We start from the raw sequence: 23087 nt of genomic DNA, 5'->3' as shown, positions 1-23087 counted from the left end.
AACACACAAAAACACCACATTACTAAATTGCCTCCCGTTGCCTGAATCCACCTGTTGTGGCATCCATACTAGTGAAACGTGTTCTGCATGTGTAATCGTGAAATGTGGCATTTAAAACCTCAAAACAATACACTATAATTGTCATTGGCTTCCTGCTTATGACGACCATATAACCCCACTCCCGGGGAGTGAATAAGCCACAGGAGGGAGGTTTGGCTTCTTACAGACAGAGACATTGCAGGACATGCTTACGCTCTCCACCCAAATGGGAGATATAATTGGTGGTTGGGGGTTATCAGTAAAGAGCTCTCCCCTCGGTCAGACGGAAAACGTGGGGGTCACAGCGCTCTGAGCAACATGCAGTGCACGCCCAGAAAGTCTTTAATTATCATAATTTCCTTGGTCCCACAATCCCTCCCTTCGTGCCGGACCCCGGGTCACCGCCAACGGGTCACCGGGCCAAGCTGCACGGCAAGCCAAATTGAAGAGTGAGAAACTTTTGTTGACACATAGGAACATACCTCCGCCGACCAGCGTGAAATGGTGCATGGTGATATCATATAAAGTACTTGAGAGCTTGTGCAAGCTGTGTCATGACACCATTGTCTTTTTTAACTTGTGAAAGCATGCGAGTGGGCAGTTATTTTCTGCATCATACCATTTCATCTTTCTTTGTCTTTTTTTAAGACTTCTACGGCCCATTTATGTCGCCTTTTCTACACAGACTTCTCAGGGCGAGAGGTGGCTGTCGCCTGAACAAAAACTAATCTCAATCATGTGCAAAACCCTCACCTCTTTCTTCATCGCCCCTCTTCAGAGGACGACAATTCATTTCACGGCCAGAGCCTCAAAAACCAGAGCCTCTTCTTCAAAAACAAACCAGCGTCTCTCGTATATCATTAGTGTCTGAGGCCTTCAACATACTAGAAAAGAGGGAAATAGATCTGTTTCTCTGTCTCTCGCTCTCTCACACCTCTGACGAGCCGTCTGTGCCATGCCTCAAAGAACGGGAGACCGTTTGCCCAGTTAAACTTTAATGTAACTGACAGTATAATCGAGGCCCATTTCAAACTTCATTTTCATTGCATTGTTTCAGAGCCTGTTGGTCTGAAAAAGGCTCTTTCTCTGGCGGCTGCTGCGTGAGCTGATAAAGGTGAATAATGTGCTGGCAGAGCCCGCGTATTAATCCCCATTAAAATGCAGCTGGCAGTGTGAAACTCTCCCCAGGGCAATATTAACTTTAAGCTTCATTTTGTCCTTTGAGTTTGAGATGAAGTTCTCTCTCCTAAGTGATTTTTCTAAGCGATTTCAAATGGGTCTTTCTCCATTCTGATTGTTTTATACTGTTCAATCAAACGTTAACCAAAAATAATCAATTTATGCATTCCCTGCACTCATTTGAGATCATTTCCACACTACCACTTAGAGCTGCACGATGTGGGCAAAAGAATCTAAGCTTTACTTTTTTTTCATCAATAACTGCAATATGACTTGCAATTTAGATAAAAACTTGGGTGAACTGTTGGAATCATAGATGTACAGAGATTATTATTAGTATATGATAGTGGGCACTTTGAACACAGTGTTGTTTGACATGGCAACGAAAGAAAAAGCCAGGCAGGAGTTATTGTGACAGGGTTGGAACCAAAGGGTTGGTCAGCGTTTCCTAGGGGACCCTATAACCTTTGGCTACATTAATGTTATGTTAGCTATTGCATGCAGCTAACATATTCATGCTTCACTATTCCTCTTTGATTTAGAAGACACTGTTGCACAAACACGCCAATTTAGGTCTACACCATTACTGGTATCAGGCTGCATTAGCTAGCTATGTTTGTGCTGACTCAGAGCCAACATAGCTATTAGCTAATTAGCTACTAAAACTATTTATTTTAGCCACAACTTGCTTAGAAAAGACAAACTAGCTGTTTGCAGACAGTAAGATACAAACTAATAGCACAATTATAGAACGCTTGTGGATTTATATTAAGAAGCAAAGTGGAAATCAGCATTTTTAGCATGTGCTGCATTGACCATGCAGACTGAATGCAAGTTGTCTCATGGTCGAGCAACAAAAACTGTGCTCCTTGAGTGACAGGGGGAAGGCCTCGGTCTGTGTGAAATAGAGATAGCAGAGTAAACTAAATAAACGGACTCCACACACGGCGGAGTAGCGTATCACATTTAGCAAACCAAACACTAAAATACCATTATAGAATGTAAAGTAAAAACTGAAACCGTTCCGTGACGGTAAATAGTAAAACATGGTCAGCCTAAGTGTGCATGAGGATCTGGAGTAGTCTTACCTTGAGCCAGCCTCTCCAGCCTTTTCCCGTGCTCAGGTGGGATGGCATACCTGAATGGAGGGAAAGAGAAAGAGAAAATTAAGTGGGTGAAGGGGACTAAAGAAGAGAGAAGGAGAAATTACCGTTTAGGGATCTAAATGCTTAGTACTCTGGTCAAAGTCCTCATTACACACACACCCACACACACACACAATTAACTGGGCTAATATTCCAAACATGAAAGGTAATTCATCAGACCATCTTTGAGAAATCAAATGAGGACTTTGTAGTTGTCTTTGTAGTGCTCTTTCCCCATTCCAAATGAAATCATCAGAAAACAAGGGAAAGAGAGAAGAGTAAATCTCTCCCTCTCTGTCCGCATTAGAAAGCCAGAGCTTTTATTGCATTTGTTATTACAACAATTATTTACTACAGTTTAGAGAAAGCTTAACCCCTCAGAGACCTCTGTATGACGCACCATGTACAAAATCTGCACCTCAACCTCCCTCTGGCCAAAAGCTTGTCTAAGTGATCAGAATAGAAAGGCAGATGATTGAGTCTATGGTGACGGAGTGCAGCTGTGTTAAGACTGCCATCAGGTGGGCGGAGAGGGGAGTGCATGATCATTAGTTGTAGGTAAAGAAGAAGGCCAACTTGCAGGTTTGTCTCAATATTACAATCTCTCTGTGTGGTGTGTGTGTGTGTGTGTGTGAGATATATATTGCAGTACCAGTCAAAAGTTTTGGAACACCTACTCATTCAAGGGTTTTTCTTTATTTTTTACAATTTTCTACATTGTAGAATAATAGAAGATATCAAAACTATTAACACATATGGAGTCATGTAGTACTACATGATTCCATGTGTTATTTCATAGTTTTGATATCCTCATTATTATTCTACTTTGTAGAAAATAGTAAAAATAAAGAAAAACCCTTGAATGAGTAGGTGTTCCAAAACTTTTGACTGGTACTGCAATATATACAACTTTTGACTGGTACTGTATATAAATAAGGTATTTCTGTTTTGAATATTTTTGCTTTGTCATTATAGGGTATTGTGTGTAGATTGATGAGTATTTTTTATTTAATAAGTTTTAGAATAAGGCTGTAACGTAACAAAATGTGGAAAAAGGGAATGGGTCTGAATACTTTCCGAATGCACTGTAGATCAATGTTTTTTCTGTGATCGAATTAACATTATATCCACCCATTTTCAATGCATCAAACCAAAACAAATCTAACTTCGCCAGACTGAGCCTGTGATTTTTATGAAGGCAGAGCCAGAGCGCAACGCAGTATTATTCTATTGGTGGGGGTAGCCAACAAGCAGTCTTTCAATCAGCCGCAAGTGAATACACTTTTCAGATCAGGGCACATAGCCACATGTGTGCACATTTGTTGATATTATTTGCTAGTTAGCGAGTTACTAGCCCAGTTAAAGATAAGAATAGGTCAGCAAATGGGGAGTTACTGCTTTCTACAAGAGCACAAAACATGTAGGCTACATTTTAAGATATCTTTGAAAAGCCAGTCCTGTAAAAACCTTATGTCTTAAAGGGGCAGTGTTGTATTTTGAGACGGGCTTGATATGAAAATATGCAGAGGGTTAGTCTAATTATCTGCAATGTTCATGGTTTTGGTTAAATTTGTAACAAAAAGGGCATTTTCATAGACTGACTTGAAAGCCAGATTAGTGATTATTGCAACAACAACAAATCCAGGTTCAACTATTTTGATGAAAAAAAAATAATTATTAGTAGGTCTTATAGTTGTGAAAGACTTGCATTTACACCAAGTATGAATTTTACAAGCCATGAATTCATTAGATTATTCGTGACTGTTTGAAATGTGGTGTGTTGACCTTTAATTGTGCAACAAAGCTTAGAGTAATTTGTAAAAAAAAATATATATAAATAATCAAGATAAGATTGTTTTATTCACTGCTTTAGCACACTCTGCCAACCCGGATGTCTTAGCCGTGTCTGAATCCTGGCTAAGGAAGGCCACCAAAAACCCAGCAATTTCCATCCCAAACTATAATATTTCCCGCCAAGATAGAACTGCCAAAGGGGGCGGAGTTGCAATCTACTGCAGAGACAGCCTGCAGAGTTCTGTCTTACTATCCAGGTCTGGACCCAAACAATTCAAACTTCTACTTTTAAAAATCCACCTTTCCAGAAACAAGTATCTCACCGTTGCTGCTTGCTATAGACCACCTTCTGCCACCAGCTGTGACCTGGACACCATATGTGAATTGTCTCCCATCTATCTTCAGAGCTCGTGCTGCTAGGTGACCTAAACTGGGACATGCTTAACAATCCGGCCATCCTACAATCTAAGCTTGATGCCCTCAATCTCACACAAATTATCAATGAACCTACCTGGTACAACCCCAAATCCATAAACACGGCACCCTCATAGATATCATCCTAACCAACCTGCCCTCCAAATACACCTCTGCTGTTTTCAACCAAGATCTCAATGATCACTGCCTCATTGCCTGCATCCGTAATGGGTCTGCGGTCAAACGACCAGCCCTCATCACTGTCAAACGCTCCCTAAAAAACACTTCAGCAAGCAGGCCTTTCTAGTCGACCTGGCCGGGGTATTCTGGAATGATATTGACCTCATCCCGTCAGTAGAGGATGCCTGGTTATTCTTTAAAAGTGCCTTCCTCACCATCTTAAATAAGCATGCTCCATTAAAAAAAAGATATAGTCCTTGGTTCACTCCAGACTTGACTGCCCTTGACCAGCACAAAAACATCCTGTGGCGTACTGCATTAGCATCGAATAGCCCCCGTGATATGCAACTTTTCAGGGAAGTTAGGAACCAATATACACGGGCAGTTAGGAAAGCTAAGGCTAGCTTTTTCAAACAGAAATTTGCATCTTGTAGCACAAACTCAAAAAAAGTTCTGGGACACTAAAGACTATGGAGAATAAGAGCACCTCTCAGCTGCCCACTGCACTGAGGCTCGGAAATACTGTCACCACCGATAAATCCACTATAATTGAGAATTTCAATAAGCATTTTTCTACGGCTGGCCATGCTTTCCACTTGGCTACCCCTACCCCGGTCAACAGCCCGGCACCCCCCACAGCAACTTGCCCAATTCTCCCCCATTTCTCCTTCACCCAAATCCAGATAGCTGATGTTCTGAAAGAGCTGCAATATCTGGACCCCTACAAATCAGCCGGGCTAGACAATCTGGACCCTCTCTTTGTAAAATTATCTGCCGAAATTGTTGCAACCCCTATTACTAGCCTGTTCAACCTCTCTTTCGTATCGATCATCCCCCTCTTCAAAGGGGGAGACACTCTAGACCCAAACTGCTACAGACCTATATCTATCCTACCCTGCCTTTCTAAGGTCTTCGAAAGCCAAGTTAACAAACAGACTACCGACCATTTCGAATCCCACCGTCCCTTCTCCACTATGCAATCTGGTTTCAGAGCTGGTCATGGGTGCACCTCAGCCACGCTCAAGGTCCTAAACGATATCATAACCGCCATCGATAAGAGACAATACTATGCAGCTGTATTCATCGTCCTGGCCAAGGCTTTCGACTCGTCAATTATCACATTCTTATCGGCAGACTAAACAGCCTTGGTTTCTCAAATGACTGCCTCGCCTTGTTCACCAACTACTTCTCTGATAGAGTTCAGTGTGTCAAATCGGAGGGCCTGTTGTCTGGACCTCTGGCAGTCTCTATGGGGGTGCCACAGGGTTCAATTCTCGGGCCGACTCTCTTCTCTGTATACATCAATGATGTCGCTCTTGCTGCTGGTGATTCTCTGATCCACCTCTACGCAGACGACCCCATTCTGTATACTTCGGGCCCTTCTTTGGACACTGTGTTAACTAACCTCCAGACAAGCTTCAATGCCATACAACTTTCCTTCTGTGGCCTCCAACTACTCTTTAATGCAAGTAAAACTAAATGCATGCTCTTCAACCGATCGCTGCCCGCACATGCCTGCCCGTCCAGCAGCACTACTCTGGACGGTTCGGACTTAGAATATGTGGACAACTACAAATACCTAGCTGTCTGGTTAGACTATTAACTCTCCTTCCAGACTCACACTAAGCATCTACAATCCAAAATTAAATCTAGAATCGGCTTCCTATTTAGCAACAAAGCATCCTTCACTCATGCTGCCAAACATACCCTCGTAAAACTGACCATCCTACCGATCCTCGACTTTGGCGATGTCATTTACAAAATAGCCTCCAACACTTTACTCAACAAATTGGATGCAGTCTATCACAGTGCCATCCGTTTTGTCACCAAAGCCCCATATACCACCCACCATTGCGATCTGTACGCTCTCGTTGGCTGGCCCTCGCTTCATACTCGTCGCCAAACCCACTGGCTCCAGGTCATCTACAAGTCTCTGCTAGGTAAAGCCCCGCCTCATCTCAGCTCACTGGTCACCATAGCAGCACCCAGCCGTAGCACGAACTCCAGCAGTTATATCTCACTAGTCACCCCCAAAGCCAATTCCTTCTTTGGCCGCCTTTCCGTCCAGTTCTCTGCTGCCAATGACTGGAACAAACTGCAAAAATCACTGAAGCTGGAGACTCATATCTCCCTCACTAGCTTTAAGCACCAGCTGTCAGAGCAGTTCACAGATCACTGCACCTGTACATAGCCCATCTGTAAACAGCCCATCTATCTACCTACCTCATCCCGATACTGTATTTATTTATCTTGCTCCTTTGCACCCCAGTATCTCTACTTGCACATTCATCTTCTGCACATCAATCACTCGAGTGTTTAATTGGTATATTGTAATTACTTCGCCACCATGGCCTATTTATTGCCTTACCTCCCTTATCTTACCTCATTTGCACACACTGTATATAGATTTTTTCTACTGTATTATTGACTCTGTTTGTTGTGTGTGTCAAACTGCTTTGCTTTATTCTTGGCCAGGTCGCAGTTGTAAATGAGAACTTGTTCTCAACTAGCCTACCTGGTCAAATAAAGGTGAAATAAAAAATACAAATAAAATATAAATACAAAAGTATGTGGAGACCCCTTTAAATATACATGATCAAAAGTATGTGGACACCTGCTCGTCAAACATTTTCAAAATCATGGGCATTAATATGGATTTGGTCCTGCCTTTGCTGCTATAACAGCCTCCACTCTTCTGGGAAGGCTTTCCACTTGATGTTGGAGTATTTCTGTGGGCACTTGCTTCCATTCAGCCACGAGCATTAGTGAGGTCTAGCACTGACGTTGGGAGATTAGGAATGGCTCGCAGTCGGCGTTCCTATTCATCCCAAAGGTGTTCAGTGGGGTTGAGGTCGGGGCTCTGTGCAGGCCAGTCAAGTTCTACCACATTGATCTCGACAAACCATTTCTGTATGGACCTCGCTTTGTGCACGGGAGCATTGTCATGCTGGAACAGGAAAGGGCCTTCCCCAAACTGTTGCCACAAAGTTGGAAGCATAGAATCATCTAGAATGTCATTGTAGGCTGTAGCATTAATATTTCCCTACACTGGAACTAAGGGGCTTTGCCCGAATCATGAAAAACAGCCCCAGACCATTATTCCTCCTCCACCAAACTTTACAGTTGGCACTATGCACTGGGGCAGGTAGCGTTCTCCTAGAATCTGCCAAACCTGATTCGTGATTCATCACTCCAGAGAACGCATTACCACTGCTCCAGATGCCCAATGGCGGCCAACTTTACACCACTCCAGCCAACGCTTGGCATTGCGCACGGTGATCTTAGGCTTGTGTGCGGCTGCTCGTCCAAGAACACCCATTTCATGAAGCTCCTGACAAACAGTTTGTGTGCTGATGTTGCTTTCAGAGGCAGTTTGGAACTCTGTAGTGAGTGTTGCAAAACCACGGGCACTGCAGGTTATTAGTCAACCCGTGCATCAATACTACAATGACACTCCAACACACACACACAGTGCCTTCAGAAAGTATTCATACCGGAATTCAAAATGTATTAAAATTATTTAATCTACACACAATATCCCATAATGACAAAATGAAAACATGTTTTTAGAAATGTATTAATAATTAAACACAGAAATCTCATTTACATAAGTATTCACAACCCTGAGTCAATACTTTGTAGAAGAACATTTAGCAGTGATAACAGTGAGTCTTTCTGAGTAAGTCTCTAAGAGCTTTCCACATCTGGATTGTGCATTGCTAGACAACCATTTTCATGTCTTGCCCTAGATTTTCCGGCAGATTTAAGTCAAAACTGTAAAATCAGCCACTCAGGAACATTCACTATCTTCTTGGTAAGCAACTTTCCTTTTTAATCCTCACTCCTCAACGATTACAAGCATACCCATAACATGACGCAGCCACCACTATGCTTGAAAATATGGAAAGTGATACTCAGTGATGTGTACTGTTGGATTTGTCCCATAAAAAAAAAAAAAAAGAATGTTAAACAATATTATTGCACACAGTGAGTCCATGCAATATATTAGGTGACTTGTTAAGCACATGTTTACTCCTGAACTTATTTAGGCTTGCCATAACAAAGGGGTTGAATACTTGACTCAAAAGAAATTACAAAAATAATTCCACTTTGACATGATGGGGTATTGTGTGTAGGCCAGTGACAAAACATCTACATTTAATCAATTAAAAAAATTCAGGCTGTAACACAACAAAATGTGGAAAAAGTCAAAGGGGTGTGAATACTTTCTGAAGACACAACATACGCTCACACAGTTCCGTCACATGCTTCATATACGCTGCTGCTACTCTGTTTATTATTTATCCTGATTGCCTAGTCACTTTTACCCCCCCCCCCCCCCCCTACATATTGCCTCAACTACCTCGCACCCGTGCACATTGACTCTGCACCGTTACTCCTTGTGTATGTAGTCTCGTTGTTGTTTAATTGTGTTACCGTTTCCTTTTTTGATATTATTTTCTTACTTTTTAACTCAGTATTGTTGGGAAAGGGTTCGTAATTAAGCATTTTAAAGTCTACACCTGTTGTATTCAGCGCAAAATGAGATTTGAACTACCAGCTCTATTGGCATAGCAGCAAATGAGATTTTGTCATGTTGACCAGGGCCGTATGTATCCAGCGTGTAAAACTGAGTGCTAACTGACGATTCGTTTCGCCTTTTAGATCAAAATTAATAAGATTGAATGGAAAGGGGGGGGGGGGGCCTGATCCTAGATCAGCCATCCTATTCTGAGATGCTAGTTACATACTTAGACCGCTGCGCCACTAAGGCACTGCATCTCAGTGCAAGAGGCGTCAATGCAGTCTCTGGTTCGAATCCAGGCTGCATCACATCTGGCTGTTGATTGGGAGTGCTATCGGGCGGCGCACAATTGGCCCAGTGTCGTCCGGGTTTGGCCGGTGTAGGCCGTCATTGTAAATAAGAATGTTCTTCACTGACTTGCCTAGTTAAATAAAGGTTAAATTTAAAAAAAAAATGGGGTGCTTGTGAATGGCTTAGAGTAAGGAGAATATGGTGAAGGGCATATAGAATTGTGTAAGCGACATTTGGAATTTGACCCCAAACTAACCTGTGACACAGCAGGCTTACCAAGGGAACCAAAGTAATCAAACATTTAATAAACTCTAAATTAATCACAGTACATCAGAATTTTAATATGGTTGTTCACGGCTGCTCAATTCATCTGGGTTTTGACGTCTAAGGATTGCTGATCTAGGTTTTGCTGATCTACACAGCCAAGCCAATTGATCTGCAACACATAGGCTTGTGGTGTTGCGTGTCAATGCAGTCTTCAAGATGTAGTTCAATAACACACACAGTAGTTTAACAGACAAGACTGGTCATATCATCTCTATTCTCTCCGGGTCTTGGTCGAGTTTCCCCCCAAAAAACATAACCATTTTAACTTTAAGATGATCATTCGTCAATGGCCTACCAAGATAACCTTAGTGCCAAAAGAGGAGCTTTATGTCATCTTTGGGAAACGTACCTGACAAGGCCTTCTAAAAAGGTTTCAGATTCACAATGCAAGCGGATGGAAAACATCCATTGACATCAATATAATTGATTAGGCAATTATAACTATTGCCAATTGTATTCATTCATAAAACACTTCGAATGCAACAATACTGTGGCACTGACATCTCTTTCCTTCCGGAAAAGACAAAAACAGCGAGCGTCATCTAATACCTGATAAATCTATAAAATTAAGTGAACAATGAATCCATAATGGACTCTGGCTCTGCATAATAAACGGAGTCAATGCAATTTTAAGATGTTCATTTTCAGCAGTTGCTCTTACTCTCTGCAAACCACCGGGCGATGTTTACTGACAACAGATTTACTGACAACAGATTATGGGGGGGTGTAATGACAGATGGCAGCAGAGTTGGAGGGAAATGGAGTTAATTTCATAGTGGCTGCACGGCAGGGGGGGGGGGGGACAGCTCCTTGCACACAGTTTAACATACTGTAATTACCCCAAAAGTGAAAATGATTCAATTTCCAAAAAAAAGAAGGGGAAGAAGTGTGTGTGTACACTGTTTGAATGTTCTCCCCATTACACACACATTCACAGTTAAACAGAGTTGAGGGGTGCATCCAAGTGAGTAAATGTACTTTTAACGAGTGACGAGGAAAGATTACTTTTCCTCACAGGGGCATATGTAAGAAGAGGGAGAAGAATAGGGGAGGGAAAGATATCTTGAGGGGGAGACTTGAGACTTCTGAATCAAGAAGGAAGCAACCGAAGCATGACAACCCTACTCCATTATACCATGGAGAGGCTCTGGATTCATCTCAAATCACACCGTATTTCCTAGGTATTGCACTACTTTACACCACAACTCAGATCAAAAGTAGTGCACTGAATAGAGAATAGGGTGCCCTTTGGGACACCACTTCTCTGTTTAAGTGCCCAGGCATTAGGGCTTTGGAAAGGCTACATTCTGAAAATGAAGGCAGATTTCTAAAATAACAAGACAGCCAGTAAACTAAAGGATGGCTAATGGAACATGGCTCTTGATGGCTAATGGAACATGGCTCTTGATGGAGCAGGGTTAGAACACACCGAGCTGAGCTGCTGATTCTAGTGTCATCACACTGCAGGGGGAGCAGAGACACGGAGAAAGGGAAAGGGGGATACCTAGTCAGTTGTACAACTGAATGCCTTCAACTGAAATGTGCCTTCTGCATTTAACTTAAACCCTCTGAGGTGAGGGGTGCTGCCTTAATCAACATCCACGTCTTCGGCGCCCGGGGAACAGTGGGTTAACTGCCTTGTTCAGGGGCAGAACGACAGTTCTGATCACACACACACGCCGCTCACGCACGCGCCGCTCACACACACGCGCCGCTCACACACACGCGCCGCTCACACACACGCGCCGCTCACGCACGCGCCGCTCGCGCATGCAATTCTCACGCACCGCTCACACACACACCGCACGCACACACACCGCACGCACACACACCGCACGCACAGACACCGCACGCACACACACCGCACGCACACACAGACACAAATGCAACGCACACACAGGCACAAATGCAACGCACACACAGGCACAAATGCAACGCACACACAGGCACACTCGCCGAGACAGACAAATAGGAAAAGAGGAGAATGGTGGGAGAGTGGAAGTGAGGGCTCAGGTGATGCTGGTATTGATTGGTACACTCCGACTCAGCGCAGGTACTACAGGACACCCACTGAGTGAGAGGCTTAAAAGCAACAGGAGGGGAGAGACTAAATGAGAGGAAGAAAATAAAGAAAAATAGAATGGTTCCCTCTGAGCTGAACAGGTATGGTGCAGGGGACCTCCAAGGGAGTGAGGAGGAAGGGACAGAGCAAATCAACAAACAGAGAGAATCAAAAACAGAGAGAAAGCAAGAGGTCAAGAAAGGAGAGAGAGAAAAGGATGGGAAGAAAGAGATAGAGGTAGCCACCAGAGTGAGAGAAAGAGAAAAGCCTGTGCAGTAATGAGCACAGCAAGTGAACTGGCTCAGTTCAGAGCCCCTTGTTCTCATTCCACCATGAAAACCTCCCTCTACTTCCTACATTATAAATGGCCATTTCTACTTGTCAAATGACAGCACCAGCAATATAAGGATAGGATATCTTCAAATGAAAACTCTTGCTTTCGTAGGCTACTGTATCATAAGACAAGCATTTTAAAAATCAAGCCTGTTTCAGCTGGAGTGTTTAGTTCTAATGGAGGGGAGATGGGGGGAAAATACACACTTGTTATGTGTATGACTACAGTCATATTTTCAGACTTTTATCCTCCAATACAACATATAGCTTAGACCAAGGCTCTACAACCCTGTTCTTGGAGAGCTTCCCTCCTGTAGGTTCTCACTCCAATCCTGTTCCTGGAGAGCTACCCTCCTGTAGGTTCACTCCAACCCTGTTCAAGGAGAGCTACCCTCCTGTAGGTTCTCATTCCAACCCTGTTCAAGGAGAGCTACCCTCCTGTAGGTTCTCACTCCAACCCTGTTCAAGGAGAGCTACCCTCCTGTAGGTTCTCACTCCAACCCTGTTCAAGGAGAGCTACCCTCCTGTAGGTTCTCACTCCAACCCTGTTCAAGGAGAGCTACCCTCCTGTAGGTTCTCACTCCAACCCTGTTCCTGGAGAGCTACCCTCCTGTATGTTCTCTCTCCAATCCCGTTCCTGGAGAGCTACCCTCCTGTATGTTCCCTCTCCAACCCTGTTCCTGGAGAGCTACCCTCCTGTAGGTTCTCTCTCCAATCCCGTTCCTGGAGAGCTACCCTCCTGTATGTTCTCTCTCCAATCCCGTTCCTGGAGAGCTACCCTCCTGTAGGTTCTCACTCCAACCCTGTTCAAGGAGAGCTACCCTCCTGTAGGTTCTCACTCCAACCCTGTTCAAGGAGAGCTACCCTCCTGTAGGTTCTCACTCCAACCCTGTTCAAGGAGAGCTACCCTCCTGTAGGTTCTCACTCCAACCCTGTTCCTGGAGAGCTACCCTCCTGTATGTTCTCTCTCCAATCCCGTTCCTGGAGAGCTACCCTCCTGTATGTTCCCTCTCCAACCCTGTTCCTGGAGAGCTACCCTCCTGTAGGTTCTCTCTCCAATCCTGTTCCTGGAGAGCTACCCTCCTGTATGTTCTCTCTCCAATCCTGTTGCTGGAGAGCTACCCTCCTGTAGGTTTTCACTACAACCCCAGTTGTAACTAACCTGGTTCAGCTCATCAACCAGCTAATTATTAGAATCAGGTGTGATAGATTAGGGTTGGAGAGAAACCCTACAGGAAGGTAGCTCTTCAGGAACAGGGTTGGAGTGAGAACCTACAGGAAGGTAGCTCTTCAGGAACAGTGTTGGAGATAAACCCTACAGGAAGGTAGCTCTCCAGGAACAGGGTTGGAGTGAAAACCTACAGGAGGGTTGCTCTCCAGGAACAGGGTTGGAGTGAAAACCTACAGGAGGGTTGCTCTCCAGGAACAGGGTTGGAGTGAAAACCTACAGGAGGGTTGCTCTCCAGGAACAGGGTTGGAGTGAAAACCTACAGGAGGGTTGCTCTCCAGGAACAGGGTTGGAGTGAGAACCTACAGGAGGGTTGCTCTCCAGGAACAGGGTTGGAGTGAGAACCTACAGGAGGGTTGCTCTCCAGGAACAGGGTTGGAGTGAAAACCTATAGGTTAAAATAACAAAAGGAGATCAATCCTTCTCTGATGGCGGAGTGGGTATTAGTCACCCAGCGAGACCATGGAGAGATTGAAGGAGAGAGACACGTGCTCTCACCTCGCAGACACAGCTTAAAGATGACGGGCACTGCGCCGGACGCCTATACTAGCTGACCCCTACCAAGGTTGCCCGGTGAGGTCACCGCCGTTACTGGTACTTTGACGAAGCGTCGCCCTCCATTAGCGTTCTGTCGATACCCTTATCTACCACCATTACCTTGCCGCCGTGCGACTCATTTAGCCAGGAGTGGCTGTTAGTCTAAGCCTACGTCCCAAATGGCACCCTGCTCCCTATATAGGGCCCAAAGGGCTCTGGTCTAAAGTAGCGCACTATATAGGGAATAGTGTGCCATAGGGCTCTGGTCTAAAGTAGTGCACTATATAGGGAATAGGGTGCCAATTGGGATGAACCCCTTGAGTGTGTGATACTGCAGGGCCTATGCAGTAGTGCTGCTTTTCCTATTCGCTTCCAAGTGAAATGGTTGAAGAAAATGATGGAGATGTGTTGACAAATTGAGGCTCTTTATGTGATTCAGTGTTGGGAGAGCCATAAACGTTAAGAAATAGAATTGGATGCCGAGTGAAGGCTTTGGGAATAGAGAGGCTCGACGGAGATGGGGAGTTTTTACAAGAGGAATAAGAAAACGACGGGGGAGAGAGGTGTTTGAAGAGCACTACTGCTACCTAGCGACGAGTGATGGGATGGTTGGCCCTGGACAATTTAAAATTGCTTGTAGGACACAGACACACTCATATTCACAGAAAAATACACATAGGGGGCGGGGCTGCAAGAGGGGGAGAGAGACGACAAACAGCGAACACTATAAAACTGTACTTTACTCACGGCCGAGTGGCGTTTCAAAATAGTGCACACAATATGAATCTCGAGATATGGATATTGCACAGATCAATATTGCAATTTGGATGTGAATTAGATTACAGACACGTTTTTAAGTCATGTTTTTAAAATACAATCGTAGTGGTAGATCTCAGTTTGCATTTTGACTCAAAAAAGGTTGGTGACCATCGGTCTAGACCGTCCTCCAGTAGCCACCTGTTTAAGTGCAGAAGTACATGGACAGTCTCCTTAACTCACTTTCAGCTTTACACATGTAGATGATAAATGCTAGGAGAAGCCGCTGCCGAAAGCCTGTCCAGATCCTGAAATCAAGGAGTGATTTCGGCTTGCCATTTTTTCATGTAGATGCAATTGCAGCAAAAAGCTGTCACATAAAATAGAGAACCACGAGCAATGTGTTGAAATCCCCCAAAAACAAGTGCTAAATGACCTACAGAAGTAATTGTATGTATATTTTGAAGTGAGCAGAGATAGTGAGAGTGAGACAGAGAGTGAGACAGAGAGTGAGAGACAGTGAGAGAGAGACAGTGAGAGAGACAGACAGAGACAGACAGACAGACAGAGACACAGAGAGAGAGAGACAGATGCAAAGAAGTAAAAAAGACAAAGCTAGTCACTGACCAGGACTTGGGCTCTCCAAAGTGCAGGTAGTTGATACTGTAGAGATCCATGTCCTCTGTGTGCCAGGCAAAGGTGGTCTTCCACATGCCAAAGTACAGGTAGGGCGTGTTCACCCCCTCGATCACGATGCCACACTCCTGCTCCACCATGTCCAGCAGTGTGTTCAGGTGGCCGATGTTCCACTCACTGATCTCCTGGAAACAGACAGAACACGGTGACCCAATTAAAGCATATTGGCTACATTTACCAAATAAATTGAATGAAAAAAGCCATGCCTATAGACATGGACTTGAACTGTTTGTTTGTCACAATTGTTCTTCAGCTAGTCTTATACCAGTGAATAACGTAGCTATATTACTATGGAGGACTAAGATTGCCATTGATGTTCAAGGCCATGTAGTAATAGATGTTCACCACCAGATGGTATCAAGGCCACATCACAAAAAGACATGATATTTCAGCTGGTATTTTTTTATTAAAACTTCTCAACAGGTGTTACTGTCGGGTACTTAGTACTAAGGAATTCCACACAATTTGTAACTACAGTGCATTCGTAAAGTATTCAGACCACTTCCCTTTTTCCAAATTTGGTTACGTTACAGCCTTACTCTAAAATGGATTAAATACAAAATGTCCTCCATCTACACACACACACAATACCCCATAATGACAAAGCAATAAAAGGTTTTTAGAATTTTTTGCTAATTTAGTAAATATAAAAAACAGAAATACCTTCCTTCTATACATACGTACTCAGACCATTTGCTAAGAGACTCGAAATTGAGCTCAGCATCCTGTTTCCATTGATCGTCCTGGAGATGTTTCTACAACTTCATTGGAGTACACTTGTGGTAAATTCAATTGATTGGAAATTATTTGGAAAGGCACACACCTGTCTATATAAAAAGGTCCCACCGTTGACAGTGCATGTCAGAGCAAAAACCAAGCCATCAAGTCGAAGGAATTGTCCATAGAGCTCTGAGACAGGATTGTGTCGAGCCACAGATCTGGGGAAGGATACCAAAACATTTCTGCAGCATTGAAGGTCCACATGAACAGTGGCCTCAATCATTCTTAAATGTAAGAAGTTTGAAACCACCAAGACTCTTCCTAGAGCTGGACGCCCGGCCAAACTGAGCAATCGGGGGAGATAGGCCTGGGTCAGGGAGGTGACCAAGAACCCGATGGTCACTCTGACAGAGCTTCTCTGTGGAGATCGAAGAACCTTCCAGAAAGACAACCATCTCTGCAGAATTCCAACAAGCAAGACTTTATAGAAGAGTGGAAGACACTACTCAGTAAAAAGCACATGACAGCTTGCTTAGAGTTTGCCAAAAGGCACCTAAAGAAACAAGATTATCTGGTCTGATGAAACCAAGATTGAACTTCTTGGCCTGAATGCCAAGTGTCACATCTGGAGGAAACCTGGCACCATCCCAATGGTGAAGCATGGTGGTGGCAGCATCATGCATGCTGTGGGGATGTTTTTCAGTGGCAGGGACAGGGAGACTAGTCAGGATCGAGGGAAAGATGAACGGAGCAAAGTACTGAGAGATCCGGCAGGGTAGCCTAGTGGTTAGAGCGTTGGACTAGTAACCGAAAGGTTGCAAGATCGAATCCCCGAGCTGACTAGGTACAAATCTGTCGTTCTGCCCCTGAACAAGGCAGTTAACCCACTGTTCCTAGGCTGCCATTGAAAATAAGAATTTGTTCTTAACTGACTTGCCTAGTTAAATAAATGTCAAATAAAATGTTTTAAATGAAATCCTTGATGAAAACCTGCTCCAGAGTGCTCAGGACTTCAGACTGGGGCGAAGGTTCACCTTCCAACAGGACAACGACCCTAAGCACACAGTCAAGACATCGCAGGAGTGGCTTTGGGACAAGTCTTTGAATGTAGTTGAGTGGCCCAGCCAGAGCCCGGACTTGTACCTGATCGAACATCTCTGGAGAGACCTGAAAATAGCTGTGCAGCGATGCTCCCCATCCAAGCAGAAAGGTTGGAGAAACTCCCCAAATACAGGTGTGACAGGTTTGTAGCGTCATACCCAAGAATACGCCAGGCTCTAATCGCTGCCAAAGCTGCTTCAACAAAGTACTGAGTAAAAAGGGTCTGAAATTACTTGCAAACATTTAAAAAAAAAACTGTTTTTGCTTTGTCATTATGGGGTAGTGTGTATAGATTGATGAGTGGGGGGGGGAAAAACTATTTCATCCAATTTATAATAAGACTAACGTAACAAAACGTGGAAAAAGTTAAGGGGTCTGAATACTTTCTGAATGCACTGTATTGCGAAGCCAGGGTCGTGTTCAGAAGGCGCGAAACAGAAGAAAACAGTAACAGGGAGGTAAGCACTATTTGAACTTGTCCCATAAGAAACACGTTGTTACTAATGTTCACAATCCATGTGCAGACCTGCCAACCCTGTACAACTTTAAGAGTACCAGACGCGTGCCCCCCTCGCAATTCTAGAATTGGTGCAAAGGCATTTAGAAGCATTGCCTCTAACGCCAACACCAGACACTCATTCATTCTTCATTGAGGCTTTCTTCTAAACTCCCGACCCCATTTAATGCCAAGACGTTCATATTTATTTTGGATTATACTTTTCTAATGCTTTTTGTGACGTGGATAATAATTACAGTTACAGTCTATCAGGTTGTGTGATCCTCGTAATGTTACGTGGAAAATACAACTAATGGATGCGAAATTAAATGTATATCACACTCGCACAAATACGACCAGTTATTTTTCATATTTGCACTTAATTTCTTTCACTAGCAAATGCGAGTGAACTGCTGGCATTTTAGAGCCCACTGAACGTCCATCTTATGTTCTCTAACATTAACAATTAGTGTTTACCTTTCCACAACACACTGGGTGGAAAAGGGATTTGTCCATGTGTTGACGTACAGCTGACAGTGGGCAAACTCAGCATCACAACAAACAGGAGGAGCAGACACGGGGTAGCTAGTCCAATAATTATACACTGCTCAAAAAAATAAAGGGAACACTTAAACAACACAATGTAACTCCAAGTCAATCACACTTCTGTGAAATCAAACTGTCCACTTAGGAAGCAACACTGATTGACAATAAATTTCACATGCTGTTGTGCAAATGGAATAGACAACAGGTGGAAATTATAGGCAATTAGCAAGACACCCCCAATAAAGGAGTGGTTCTGCAGGTGGGGACCACAGACCACTTCTCAGTTCCTATGCTTCCTGGCTGATGTTTTGGTCACTTTTGAATGCTGGCGGTGCTTTCACTCTAGTGGTAGCATGAGACGGAGTCTACAACCCACACAAGAGGCTCAGGTAGTGCAGCTCATCCAGGATGGCACATCAATGCGAGCTGTGGCAAGAAGGTTTGCTGTGTCTGTCAGCGTAGTGTCCAGAGCATGGAGGCGCTACCAGGAGACAGGCCAGTACATCAGGAGACGTGGAGGAGGCCGTAGGAGGGCAACAACCCAGCAGCAGGACCACTACCTCCGCCTTTGTGCAAGGAGGAGCAGGAGAAGCACTGCCAGAGCCCTGCAAAATGACCTCCAGCAGGCCACAAATGTGCATGTGTCTGCTCAAACGGTCAGAAACAGACTCCATGAGGGTGGTATGAGGGCTTGACGTCCACAGGTGGGGGTTGTGCTTGCAGCCCAACACCGTGCAGGACGTTTGGCGCAGAGACCCGTTGGCCGCCACTGGCGCCCTGTGCTCTTCACAGATGAAAGCAGGTTCACACTGAGCACGTGACAGACGTGACAGAGTCTGGAGACGCCGTGGAGAACGTTCTGCTGCCTGCAACATCCTCCAGCATGACCGGTTTGGCTGTGGATCAGTCATGGTGTGGGGTGGCATTTCTTTGGGGGGCCGCACAGCCCTCCATGTGCTCACCAGAGGTAGCCTGACTGCCATTAGGTACCGAGATGAGATCCTCAGACCCCTTGTGAGACCATATGCTGGTGCGGTTGGCCCTGGGTTCCTCCTAATGCAAGACAATGCTAGACCTCATGTGGCTGGAGTTTGTCAGCAGTTCCTGCAAGAGGAAGGCATTGATGCTATGGACTGGCCCGCCCGTTCCCCAGACCTGAATCCAATTGAGCACATCTGGGACATCATGTCTCGCTCCATCCACCAACGCCACATTGCACCACAGACTGTCCAGGAGTTGGCGGATGCTTTAGTCCAGGTCTGGGAGGAGATCCCTCAGGAGACCATCCACCACCTCATCAGGAGCATGCCCAGGCGTTGTAGGGAGGTCATACAGGCACGTGAAGGCCACACACACTACTGTGCCTCATTTTGACTTGTTTTAAGGACATTACATCAAAGTTGGATCAGCCTGTAGTGTGGTTTTCCACTTTAATTTTGAGTGTGACTCCAAATCCAGACCTCCATGGGTTGATAAATTGGATTGCCATTGATTATTTTTGTGTGATTTTGTTGTCAGCACATTCAACTATGTAAAGAAAAAAGTATTTAATAAGATTATTTCTTTCATTCAGATCTAGGATGTGTTGTTTAAGTGTTCCCTTTATTTTTTTGAGCAGTATATATTAATCACCATGTCCGTTGATACAAACTCTGTACATGTCTGTGTGTTGCAGCTCGAGAATCGGGATATTAGATTTACTCAGTGGATTTATTTTTTTGTAAAAAAATATATATATATATATCCCAGCCCATTTTCATTTCTGCGTACATTTAACTTGGATCTCGTACCTGCGTACATTTAACTTGGATCTCGTACCTGCGTACATGGCCATTGCGTATTTGGTACGCAAAATGCATGCATGTTTGCAGGTCTGCATGTGTAATAAGCAAGGCTTGTTCCTGGGCTGACTTACGGAGTCATAGATGGAGCCGCTGACGTCAGCCCCGTAGATTGGAGACACAAAGGTGAGGTTCTTCCAGTACTTCCTCTCCAGGTCGTCAAAGTCCTTGTGTCGGGGGGTACAGTACCTGGGAGTGGAGGGGAGAGTAGAGAGGTCTATAGTTCACCAGACAGATACTAAATGGGAAAGGCAGTGAAACAGCCGATAACAAAGGCAACCCAATAATATCAATGGAAAAGTGATAAATCCAAAAGGTTCACATTCGTACTGTGTATAATTTGTAATGGTCTCAACTCTTCATAACTGTGGTAACCTAAATTGCTGTTATTGGGAAAGAAAACATTTGTATAAAAAATATATATTAAAAAATAAAAAAAATCGTTTTTCACTGTGGAAAAAAAACCTGTCTCTAATCATAAGAGTAATGTAGCTTCTGCATTATTCTGAATGGGTCTCAATGGGTTTAGAATGTCTGGTAGCTAGGTGATGTGAGGCCCTACTTTCTGCTGTTGGCCAGCTGGCGGTACTCCCCCACGGTCATGGACTTCTTCTGGATGTTGTACTGGGTAAAGAGGCCTGACTGGCCCGTCACCACCTGCATGATGGGAGCAGGGATCGTCATCTCCTCAATGACGTCGTATGACTTCCGTGGCTTCCAGCCCTTAGGGGGAATCACCTGCAAGAAGGGCAGGAGGGAGGGAACATGAAAGTAAGTGATTGAGGATGTGAGGGGGCGAGAGTGAAAGTGAAAGTGAAAAAAAGAGAGACAACCATGGCCAAGTGAGATGGAGAGGCAATAACAATACAAGGCTGAATTATTAGTGTTAGGCAATTTAAACTAAACTGTGCTGATGTGTGTGTACCTTCGCCAGGCCTGCACGGTGTGCTCCTTGAGTCTCCATGTAGGCAATGTATTTGGCAAAGTCCTTAAATTCCTCCATGGTGGGCCGGAAGGTCATGATCTTACAACCTGGATTCATTACTGGGACTGGAGCTGAATCTGCAGCTAATTCTGGGGCTGTATCTGGTGTTAGCTCTGGGGCTGTATCTGGTGTTAGCTCTGGGGCTAATTCTGGGGCTGAATCTGCAGCTAGTTCTGGGGATATGTCTGGTGCAGGATCTTGGCCCATGTCTGGTGCTTCCAGCGACATGGTGGCAGGTGGATCTGGGGGCGCTTCCAGCGACATAGAGGCAGGTAGAACTGGAAATAGAAAGGAATGACAACCTTGAATAGAATAAAAAAAGCAATCCATTTTTATTTAATTTTTTACCTTTATTTAACTAGGCAAGTCAGTTAAGAACACATTTTTATTTACAATGACGGCCTACCCCGACGACGCTGGGCCAATTGTGCGCCGCCCTATGGGACTCCCAATATATATATATATAAATAATAATAATAAATATATGGGATATAGCCTGGATTCTAACCAGGGACTGTAGTGACGCCTCTTGCACTGAGATGCCGTGCCTTAGACTGCTGCGCCACTCGGGGGCCCAATAAGGCATTTGACGGGCTCATTTACATCTAGTCTCGAAACCCCCACCCTAGGTAACAGTGACTAGGGCAGGGGTTCCCAAATGGCAAATGTTCTCGTTTTAGTTTATTACAAATCAGTCTGACAGTACTTTTGACAGCATTTCAAACTGAAGGAAGTATGGTTTTTGAAATGCATCAGAAAGGTATTGAGACGTTCAGGCAATAATTTTGTATGATCTTCTGTGTAGAAAATAACAATCAGTGTGTCCTTGGCGACAGATTTTCATGTGAATATTCTAAAAGCTGCATAAATAAAATAATAAAAAATAATAAAAAAAACATTTTCCAACCAGAGATGCATTTCCATCATATTGACTTGTTGCTGATAAAAGTTTGTGTGTGATGACATGGAACAAATAAAAAAAATGATTTTCATCGCATTTTCAACTCTACTGACATTTGTCACTAAACATGTTGCATTATTAATGGAATGGCGGCTGTTTAACGGGCTCATAACTAGGGCTGTCCCCGACAAAAAAAAGTCATATATATATATATATATAGACCGAGAGCAATCTGTTCTTTCAACGAAACGATTGGTCTAAATTTTTAAACGTGTGTTTTGCCATATATAGACAGACGCTATGTGTTTAAATAAAATCAACTATACTGGGAAAAAATATAAAAATATATAAATGTAAAGTGTTGGTCCCATGTTACATGAACTGAAATAAAAAGATGGCAGAAATGTTCCATACTCATAAAAATCATATTTCTTTCAAATTCTGTGCACAAATTTGTTTACATCCCTGTTAGTGAGCATTTGCCAACAACCTGACAGGTGTGGCATATCAAGATGCTGATTAAACAGCATGATCATTACACAGGTGTGCCTTGTTCTGGGGACAATAAAAGGCCACTCTAAAATGTGTAGTTTTGTTACACAATAAGTTGTCTCAAGTTGAGGTAGTGTGCAATTGGCATACTGACTACAGGAATGTCCACCAGAGCTGTTGCCAGAGAATGAGAATTTTATTTTAATTTATTTACCATGTTTAGTGAATTTGGCAGTACATCCAACAGGCCTTACAACCGCAGACCACGTGTATGGCGTTGTGTGGGCAAGCAGTTTACGGATGTCAACGTTGTGAACAGAGTGCCCGATGGTGTTGGGATTATGGTATACGCAGGCATAAACTACGGCCAATGAACACTGTTGCATTTTATCTATGGCAATTTGAATGCACAGTGATACCGTGACAAGATCCTGAGGCCCATTGTCGTGCCATTCATCCGCCCACATCACCTCATGTTTCAGCATGATAATGCACAGCC

General features: G+C 44.0%; 1 protein-coding gene across 3 annotated transcripts in view; it reads right to left on the bottom strand.

Moving 5' to 3' along the window:
* The window catches only part of LOC106574093 (lysine-specific demethylase 4B), an 86388-nt gene that overhangs the window by 58577 nt on the left and 4724 nt on the right, over positions 1-23087 (bottom strand). For 2 of the 3 annotated variants that reach the window (XM_045697357.2, XM_045697359.2), the window contains exons 2-6: positions 21136-21473; positions 20773-20948; positions 20285-20399; positions 15438-15631; positions 2307-2356 (exon numbers count right to left, since the gene is read on the bottom strand). In XM_045697357.2, the coding sequence (XP_045553313.1) occupies positions 2307-2356; positions 15438-15631; positions 20285-20399; positions 20773-20948; positions 21136-21459 (859 nt within the window). In that variant the 5' untranslated portion in view covers positions 21460-21473. Of the gene's footprint in view, positions 1-2306; positions 2357-15437; positions 15632-20284; positions 20400-20772; positions 20949-21135; positions 21498-23087 lie in introns of all 3 variants that reach the window. The other variant, XM_045697358.2, reaches the window with a different exon arrangement.

Source organism: Salmo salar, chromosome 16 (assembly GCF_965601325.2).
Source record: "Salmo salar chromosome 16, fSalSal1, whole genome shotgun sequence".
Taxonomy (NCBI): domain Eukaryota; kingdom Metazoa; phylum Chordata; class Actinopteri; order Salmoniformes; family Salmonidae; genus Salmo; species Salmo salar.
The sequence above is the reverse complement of the archived record's forward strand: the minus strand, read 5'-3'. Positions and strand labels throughout refer to the sequence as shown.